Source organism: Lipophrys pholis, assembly GCF_963383615.2.
Source record: "Lipophrys pholis genome assembly, chromosome: 14".
Classification (NCBI taxonomy): Eukaryota; Metazoa; Chordata; class Actinopteri; order Blenniiformes; family Blenniidae; genus Lipophrys; species Lipophrys pholis.
Window position 1 is genome coordinate 28,447,710 of NC_137633.1, and position 9,689 is coordinate 28,457,398.

Here is a 9,689-nt window from a genome sequence, read left to right on the forward strand (position 1 = left end):
GTTCTTGACATTTTAATTAGTGATTTTGAAAGTCATTTGAATATTTTCCAGAAATCTTTTTTTTAGAATTTTACATCTTGACAGCATATTTTTATACTTTACTGGCATTTCAACATCACAGTGGATTATCTCCTTTGCAGTTTAGTATTTCAACTTTTTAACTTCATTAAAATATAACTATCAATGAAGTGTTAAAATTGTGCTGTAAGAACTGTCATTTCTAAACCTGTGATCCTCTCATCCTCTGGATTAAACAAAACTACCTTCAACCAGGATGTGAATCTGGTTCGTACTTCGTAACACTTTAAAATTATATAATCAAGCACAACCACAGTAACTAATCTAAATTTACATTTTCTTATCAATTCCTAAATTTGTCAATGTTTGTGTCTAATTTAATTTTTGTTTCATAATTTCTTCCAAAAAACCTTGAAAATCTTTTTATTATAAAACAATTATTTCCTGCTTAATACACAAGATGGATCTTTTACATATTTATGTTCTAAAAAGTTCGGTCCATTACTTTCTTGAGCTTCAAAAGAAAAAAAGAAGCAGTTTTACTCCATTAAGGTGGAATTGTTACCCGACCCTTTAAATGTAATATTTGCCATGTGAAGCAGTCCATCGTGCTCGGACTGCAGAGCGTCCCGTTCACTCTTTCTGTAACGTGATGAAATGAAAGGATCCGTTTTGTTCTGAAAGCTTTTTACTGGAAATGTACATTTTGAAGCAGAACATCAGATGTGGAGTTCTGGTGTGTCGCTGCTCGTCCAGCGGTCGCCTCGCTCCAGCTCGCGGTCCTGCTGACGGGGTTCGAACCGTCACTTGCTCACCGGGGCAGAAGTCTAGTAGTCTCTTTCATGTGGCAGTTAAAAATGAAACATGCATCTTCACTACAGTTACACTCCAAATGAGTAGAAAATAAAACATGATGGAAGCAACTTTTCCCTCTAAGTTACAGAAAAACTTTAAACTCTTGTGATAATTACATATTTATAGAAGCAGGGGCCAATTTTCTATGTTGGTTCAATAGATTCTTCTTTTATTCAATCCAGCGTCCCAAAGGCACAGTCCTCTGAACAACCGAGCCAAATACTGACGGAGGGGAACCGAACTCCAAATTTAAATAAGTCGAGAAAATTAAAACATTTACACAAACACACACACACACACACACACACACAGGTGAGCCTCACCTACTTCGTCTCTTTCGTTAACTCGTGCTGGGAGTTTACAGTGGGACGTTTCTGTGCCAGAGGTCGAATGATGAAAAGAAAAGTTTAAAAATCCAGAGAACGGCGGAGAGGAGGGAGGGAGGACGTCTTCAGAAGAGCCGCGCCCCAAAGCCAAAAGTCTGTTTGATGGCCTGGAAGTAGTACCTCTTCCAGCCCTCTTTCGTCTGGTCCTCCTGGTTGTCCGGGACGCCCCGGCACTCCACTTTCAGCTCCGTCTCACTGCTGCGGTCCAACAGCGACATGCTGATGGTGGCGTAATGCTCTGTGGGGCGGAACACAGGGGCAATGGGGCATGAAGCTGAGCAGGGCGGAATCCAGAACCACTCTGCTCCTGCTTCAGGCTGAGAACCCGTTTACACAACGTTTCAAATGAAAATGCTTCTTTTGGGCCTTTTCATTTCAGAAAAGTTTCATGTTTACACAGCAACATTTAAAACCATTCAGAACCACTGACAGGAGATGGCCCGACATACTAAAGTTGGGTTTTCAGGGACTCCGACAAGTTTGTCTTGTTGCTGTGTGAACGGGGCCTGAAACTCTCCCAGGAGAATCCCTCAATGAAACAGTCTCCGTTCATCCACACCGACACGCAGACCTTTGTTGCTCAGTTGCATTTAAACTTTAATCTCAGGGAGAGTTTTCACTTTTTCCACATTTTGTTATGTTAGCTTTATTCCGGAATGGATTCAATTCTTTTTTTCCCTTAAAGGTTCTACAATGGGGGTTTAAACAGGTTTTACTTCAGGGGCCACGTTCAGCTCAATTTCATCCCGAGTGGGTCGGACCAGTAAAATAGAGCCACAACCTTTGAATTGAAACTTTAAACTTTTTCTTTGTGTCTCAGAGGACAGGTGATGAAAGTGTCAATATTTTCACTAGAACCAAACAATTACTACAGAAAGTTACTCCAATCTCAATGTAAAGTTAATCTTAGTGAAACCTTCTGGTGAAAAGTCCAGAAAATGTCTCCTGTTGCATTCTGCCAGCCAGCGGGCCAGCGGGCCAGCCAGCGGGCCAGCGGGCCAGCCAGCCAGCGGGCCAGCCAGCCAGCGGGCCAGCCAGCCAGCCAGCCAGCCAGCCAGCCAGCGGGCCAGCCAGCCAGCGGGCCAGCCAGCCAGCGGGCCAGCCAGCCAGCCAGCCAGCCAGCCAGCGGGCCAGCCAGCCAGCGGGCCAGCCAGCGGGCCGGCCAGCCAGCCAGCCAGCCAGCCAGCCAGCCAGCCAGCGGGCCAGCCAGCCAGCCAGCCAGCCAGCCAGCCAGCCAGCCAGCCAGCGGGCCAGCCAGCCAGCCAGCCAGCCAGCCAGCCAGCCAGCGGGCCAGCCAGCCAGCCGGCCAGCCAGCCAGCGGGGCTCTGAGGCTCTGGGATAACAACCAGGGAGCTTTCATGGCAGCATCACGAGATCTCAGCTCAGTTCTCAGTTTCGTGTCTAAAACTCTGAAAATTAAAAAGAAATAAACTTTTAAAAAGTTTTCCTGGTGGTTTGGTCGGACTGGAGCTTCTTACGGCCCGGTTTGGACACACGTATGTTTGACCTTCTGCTGGAGACAAAATACAACAAATTGACAAAGTTTTTTTATTTAAATTTTTTTTTAAATGTATTGAAAATAATATAATTAAGAAAACCCATGTACAGAAGTATTCATATTGGAATCAGGCTGAAATATAAGAAAGTGTGGAAAAAGTCAAAAGAATAGTTTCCGGATGCTCTGGAATATTGAGATTTTATTTTCCTTCCCTGAGACTGTTACTAGAAGAGAAAACAAAGTGGACCTACCACAGGGCCAGTTGTTATATCGCCACTTCATTATTATTTTCTCATCAGGTACCTGGAAGAGAAAAAGGATTGACTTGATTTTAAGTAAAACAATAGATAAATCAAACATTTTACGGTTCACAAGGTGCCGACTTGTTAAACGAGGAAGATGATTTCAGAGGTTGATTTTAAGCAGGAACCTATTTACTGATTTTGTGTGATCAGATCTGATTTTAGAACTTTTTGTTCCGATTTATCAAAAAAACTCATTACTGCTGTATTTCCAGGACGTTGAGGCAGTGGGGAGTCACAGTTCAACGTTGTGAAGATGAAACTCACCAGCTCTATGAATTCACCACAGATGTTTCCATCCAGCATTCGGAACTTCCCTCCTCGCTCTCCGTCCACCGTGGCGGCGCCGCGAGTGAACGCCTGAACCATCTGAGGAGCGACCGGAGCAAAGTCAACGCCTGAACTACCTGCTGCAGCGGTTTCACCAGGCAGAAGCCGGGCCAGCTCACCTCCTGGTTGAGAAAGACTCTGTAGAGCTCGGCGGGCGAGGTGAGGAACGTTTCCCTCATGCTGAACTTGCAGGTTGGGATCTTGACGCCAGTGTTGATGGGAGCGGCCGTGCTGCTGGCCGACGACAAGATCTGCACCACAGAGGACAGACGGCAGGATTGGTTACCTGCATCACAGTGATGCTGGGCTCAAAGTGTGTGTGTGTGTGTGTGTGTGTAGCACCAACCTGAGTCCTATCCACCTTGGCTTTGGACTGCGACGTGGTCTGAGGCTTGGCCACGCCGTTGGCCGTGGGCAGGATCATTCCCTGTGTGAACTCTGGAACAAACAGCAGTATGAAGCATGTGAGCTCCTCCACCTGGGTGGAGGCTAAATGGCTCTAAACACACTTTCCCTCCACCTGGGTGGAGGCTAAATGGCTCTAAACACACTTTCCCTCCACCTGGGTGAAGGCTAAATGGCTCTAAACACACTTTCCCTCCACCTGGGTGGAGGCTAAATGGCTCTAAACACACTTTCCCTCCACCTGGGTGGAGGCTAAATGGCTCTAAACACACTTTTCCTCCCAATTCACAGGAGACGACATCAGGACAGCTGCTTTTCACCGTCTAACGCAGCTGTTCTACAGATACGAGAAGCAGAAAACACGTCATGAACGAGGCAGTTAAGCCTCATGAAACTGTCAGACTGCATTTCCATATATTTGAATATTCCCAGTAATTTTTTTTAGCGTAAAGTGTGACGTGTCCAACGACTGGCTGATAGTTTCAGGAGTGTGTGTGAGACACACCCACCCACCAGCTCCAGTCATTTGAAGCCGAAGAGGTTCTTCTATTTGCCACCGATGTAGTTTATATAATTATATAAAAACTTAGGAAGTTTCTTTTGACAAATATATAAGTTCAATATTTAATAGTACTTTCATTTAGAGTTTTACAGTTTTGCATCGTTTTTGAAATCACATACTGAGACAGTTAATCCCAGATTGTACATTCTTTAATACACTTGTATTATTTTCCTTTATTAAATTCAAAACGATACATACAATATCATACCATTACATCTATCAATACTTCACAAACACGTGTATTAATGGATAAATTCATGAACAATAAACAAGACGCTCCCGACACATCTCACTACCTTTTCCTGTTTCTTCAGATGTTCACTTCGACCCAACGAGAAACCCAGAAGACCCAGGAACTCTCTGGATAAATCACTGAAATGACTTCCGTCTTTGGGTCTCATGGATTTGGAGTTGGTATGTCGCATGGTTTATTTGTCTTTTAATTACTTCCTTCATTTGTTTTCTCTGCTTGACGTTCCTTCATCCTTTACTTTCATTTCATTTATAGAAAGGTAGAAATGTTAATTGATGGGGAGGATTTCCTCAAAGCTGTTTTCCTGCAGTTTGGTTTCATCTCTTTATAATCCTACAGTATGTTCTTATAACATGGAAACAAAACAAACCAAACAAACCATTCAAGCAGCAACCATGAGTCTAACAACCGTTTCTGATCGGGACGTCGCCGGTGCGAGTTCAGTCCATCTCACCTGTTTTTAGAAAGCCGACGTAGCTTCCCAGAGCTTCACGGACTTTCTCAGCTCCTTTTGTTTTCATCAGGCCGGTCAGCGGCGTCTCGGGTTCGTCTTTGTTGAGAGACACAGAAACCTGAGCAGCAACGACAGGACAGGTTTTTACAGCGAGTCCTGCACGTCTCTGCAGTTCCATCATTCAACAGGATTCCTGCAGGAGACTCACATCCAGATCTTCCATGTCGTTCTCATCAGACAGGTTCGGGACTTCAACCGTTCCTTTATATTTCACCCCCGTTTTCGACTTTCCTGGTGGAGCAGGGGGCGTCAGAGGTTAAACGCATGTCTTAGTGCTAATAATAGAGATTAAAATACATTTCTGCTCTGCTCCTCTCCTGTAAGACTCATCTATAACAAAGCTTTCACGTTTTAGAGTTTTGTCAGTTCAGCTAAAAACATGGTCAGGACATGTGGAGACAAACACACTGAATCCAAGTTCTGCTTGTAATTCGTCAGCAGTGCCAACAAACTGCCAGTGTAACCTGCTGAATCAGCACAACGGGTCAAAACTTCATGTTCGTGGATCATTTGTTTTTTTAACAATGATTTTTGAGACCAAATCTTCTACAATGATAGTAAATAAGTTACTTCCTGTGTGATGCTTTAAAGCACGTACCGGTCCAAGTAGCTTTCAGGCTCCACTCGTAGAAGAAGATAAGTTTCCCTTTGCGGTTGTTAATCGAGGCTTCTCCTTCCAACTTGCTGACCTCCGTCACCTCGCAGCTCCCGTCGTCATTCTCCACGCTCAAACCCAGCAGCAGAGACTTCAGCTTCTCCGAGGACCAGTTTGTAGCATCTCGCTCCGTCCTGGAAAGTCCAGCAGAGACGACGACTGAGAATTTGGGATCAAAAACATTTTCTCAAGGATTTATGGGACATCAACAGCAGGTTGTATCTATTTTCTATCCATTTTAATGTAAATTGTTGAAAGAAATGAATTTGTGGACATGGGGGAGCTTATAGAGGACTGGCATCTCCAAACGTCATTATTAATAACCTAAAGATTAAATGTCAGATTAGTGATTTTGTCTTTCCAGCACCATGTCCCTGGAGATCCCGTGTCCTGCTTGTTTAAAATCCCTGACACTGCGGTGAGGAGCTTCATGATGAAATAGTCATTCTATTCAAATGTGTGAAGCAGATATCATCTAAACATCTCAAACCTGCAGCCGACTCTAGAACCAGGGGTGAATGTCGCTGCTCTGCAAAGCGTGTGGAAGAGTGAGTCGGTCTGAAATGTTTTTACCCCGAGAAGATTTTCACATTTCTATCAAGACTCATCTTTTCTCAAATATGTCTGAATATTGAAAAACCACTGCAACTCTACTAAATTAACTGAAATCTGTATCTTACCATTATGAAATGACTCGGAAACTAATATAACAAGTATTTGACATTTTGGTTTTGCTTGGTAAGTTGAATCACCATAAGATGCTTTAATACATCGAACTTCTGCTACTGGAAGAGGATCAACTAACTAACTAACTAACTAACGTGTTGTTAGTTATAGTCTTTATCAGGGTGAACTATAAGGCCACAGGGAAGAAATCGCTGTTAAATTAACAGATAATATTGCTTTTTGACCTCTTCATATCGCTATTTCTACTCGTCACACACCATTGAAGTGGGCGAAATTGAAATACTGACTAAAACCATCAACAGAAAATACCTTGAATGTTCTCATCTGGTTTACAACAATCATGACTCCACATTTCTGTTGTTGTCAGAGAAGTAAAGCAGACTGAAACATTTGCAGCTTCTTCTGTACTGTGTTTGTTTTATCAAAGAAAGTTATTTTCAGATTCGTACGTCGATGGAAGTATTGTATTTTTAGCATGTTTTTCAAGCCCTCCCATTTTTAATGAAAATTATTTAAAAAATTCTTATTATTTGAGCAAACTGCTATATTTGGCAAAGAGAGGCTGCGACATGCTAGAAGACAAAAAGGAGTAAAAATGTTGAGTGATCAGAAAAACTCGTTATGAATGACTATCAATTTTATTTACTTTTTTAAATAAAGGTTTTTAAATCACATTAATCTCTTGTAGGCTTCATCCTGAAACCTCCCTCCATCAGTGAAGACTGAAAAAAAGTGATGTGACACTTTGAAATCAGTGTTTTCTGTGAAGGATATTGAGATTAAATACTGACAGATTAAATCATGATAGTTCTGCTTTCAAGTTCTCACTTATCAACACAATGACTGATGTGTTAGTATTTTAGTGAGTGCACTATAAAGGCTCAAATATATAGAAACATCAGACAAGAAATGCTTAATATAGTTAACATTTTCAAGTGCAAAATCTTCAGAATTAACACCACATTATTATTATTACTACAATATTGTGGATATAATTACAATAATTGGGATTAATTGCAGGCTGATGCAAGCAACTCAGATGGGGGCCATTTCAGATCAATAGATGTCCAGCAGCTCACAACAATTCACAGCAATAATCAGAACTCACGATGACTAATCTTCTGCCAAATACGTTGGCTGATTGTGAATCGTTAAATGGGAAACTACCTTCCTTTGTGTCCGGTCACGTGAGGTTATTTAACCTCAACAATCACAGTTGCTGATTGAGAATTGATAAATGTTGAAGTGGAGCAAAACGAAGAAACTTCATCTGTGTCAGGTGAAGACTATACACCTCTGTTACCATGGCGATGAGCACGGTTACCATGGAGAAATTACAACTGAGACAACTGTTTGACTGTTGTCATGGGATAAAGAAACACCAAATATCATCCAGAGAAACACCTGAATGAGCTGGGATTATTATTAGCTGGGAAACAGTGAAATATACATTTCAGTCACGTTGCCGGCGGCTCCGCCCCACGTGCTGGAGAATAACGGTTCTGACAGCTACCTGGTCAGATGAGTGTCCATCAGGTTGCTGTAACCTACCTGGATGTTTGGGCTCCACCACGTGTTGGATCTGAACACTTTAGGACACGGAGACGTTTTACAGCCGCTAACAGCACATGAGCTGCCACAGTTAGCAGCAAGCAACAACGTCAGCACGGCTAGTTCATCTTTAAAAGACGACTCTTTACATAAATACACTCAAAATGACAACTTTAATGCTCATGTAGGGTTTGGATAAACTGCAGTGACGCACGAACAGAATGTTGAAATATTTCGGGGTGCAGCTGTTAGCATTAGCAGCTAGTTAGCATCCCGTGTCCTCGCGCCTCACCAGTGCCAGTTGTTCACGTTTGTAGCGTCCGCTCTCTCCTCCACGATCCAGCGAGGGTCTCCTTCTCCCCACTTGGCCATGAGCTCGGTGAGATTCGGGTCTGACGGGATTAAACAGGGCGAGCAGGGAGCCGGTGCACGCTGCTTTCTAGAACCGTCCTACCGACAGCCGCTGTCTGAGTGAGCCTGTGCTCCTGCGTCTTATTTCCGGCCGTGGAAAGTGCTGGAACGGAACGTTCGAGAACTGAAGGGAGAAAAAGAAAACGTCCTGAAGACACAGTTCCCCCTCAACGGAAAAACGAATTTCTGTTGTAATACGAAATAATTGCAATCTTAAACAGCTCCAAAAGCTAAATAAAAATTTAAAAAAAGGAATGAAATCAAATGAAATCAAACTTTTTTTGGAGAGCACTTTTCAAACAAAGAAAAATTGCAACACAATCAGATAAAATAGAAATAATTGAATAAGATAAAATAGAAAAAATTGAATAAGATAAAATAGAAAAAATTGAATAAGATAAAATAGAAACACGTGCATGAACGCACCCACTATAACAACACACATACACATACACACACCCACCCACCCACATCACCAACCCCAACTGCATATCCATCCATCCATCCATCCATCCATCCATTTTCTCCCGCTTATCCGTTTGCGGGCCGCGGGGGTGGCAGTCTGAGCACTGTCACCCAAATCACATTGCACCGATTAAGAACCTTTCCTGTGGGTGGTGAGCCCACAGGAACCAACTGCACATAACAAACTATAAAATAAAAAAGAATCCTGGGTAATGTAGTTCTGTGAATAAAGCTGGTTTTCAAAGGCACACAGTCGCCGTCCTCCTGATTCAAACACAATAGCGACGAGGATGGAGTTTTTTCCAGTTTCACCACTTTCTTTGTTCCTCGCTTTGCCAGGCGAGCCGCCGATCCCATGGCCCCGCTGGCTTGAGTCTTTTGAAACGTTCATCGTCGCCGCTGGGTTAGCTGACTCTCACGACGCTAGGCTAAAGGCTCTGCTCATTCACAGCCTGGGAAACGAGGGACAACGTATTTTCCGCACGCTCCGAACCGCGGATAAGGATCAGGAGTGTGTTGTCTTACTAACTGGACATTTCGCTGCTCCACAGAGCGTTATCGTCCGGTGGATCTTCTTCAGACAGCGCCAACAGAGACCCCGTGAGTCCGTCCACCAGTACATCACGGACCTCCAACGCTTGTCTTGGGTCTGCAGGTTTGGACACTTAGAAGTTGAGTTTTTTCAGGATCAGTTAGCCGAGCACACAGCTGATCACTAATTACGAGAGAGACTGCTTATGGCACCGGACAATACTCTGTCTCAGGCAGTGGACATGGCTTTTCAGCTCGAGTCGGCT

General features: G+C 43.4%; 1 protein-coding gene across 2 annotated transcripts; it reads right to left on the bottom strand.

Moving 5' to 3' along the window:
• Positions 1–426: 426 nt before the first annotated feature.
• Positions 427–8,529, bottom strand: LOC308119570 (activator of 90 kDa heat shock protein ATPase homolog 1-like). 2 transcript variants are annotated; one of them, XR_013935963.1, is made up of 10 exons: positions 8,309–8,522; positions 5,722–5,912; positions 5,272–5,354; positions 5,064–5,181; positions 3,736–3,827; positions 3,509–3,640; positions 3,327–3,428; positions 3,009–3,060; positions 1,197–1,497; positions 696–855 (listed from the first exon to the last, which is right to left on the bottom strand). XR_013935963.1 is itself a non-coding variant. In XM_080479661.1 (9 exons), the coding sequence occupies exons 1-9, from the start codon at positions 8,386–8,388 to the stop codon at positions 1,325–1,327; spliced, it is 1,023 nt and encodes a 340-aa protein (XP_080335787.1). In that variant the 5' UTR covers positions 8,389–8,529; the 3' UTR covers positions 427–1,324. The 2 variants fall into 2 exon arrangements, 1 of the variants encoding a protein (XP_080335787.1); XM_080479661.1 differs by having other exon boundaries at positions 427–1,497; positions 8,309–8,529.
• Between the last annotated feature and the right edge of the window lie 1,160 nt (positions 8,530–9,689).

What these genes read in the sequence shown, in the direction of transcription:
- LOC308119570 (XM_080479661.1), bottom strand. Translation starts at nt 8,388, where the DNA reads ATGGCCAAGTGGGGAGAAGGAGACCCTCGCTGGATCGTGGAGGAGAGA. An exon ending in ACGACATGGAAGATCTGGAT is followed by an intron (nt 5,182 to 5,271) that starts GTGAGTCTCCTG and finishes GTTGCTGCTCAG; the next exon opens with GTTTCTGTGTCTCTCAACAA. An exon ending in CCAAGGTGGATAGGACTCAG is followed by an intron (nt 3,641 to 3,735) that starts GTTGGTGCTACA and finishes TCTGTGGTGCAG; the next exon opens with ATCTTGTCGTCGGCCAGCAG.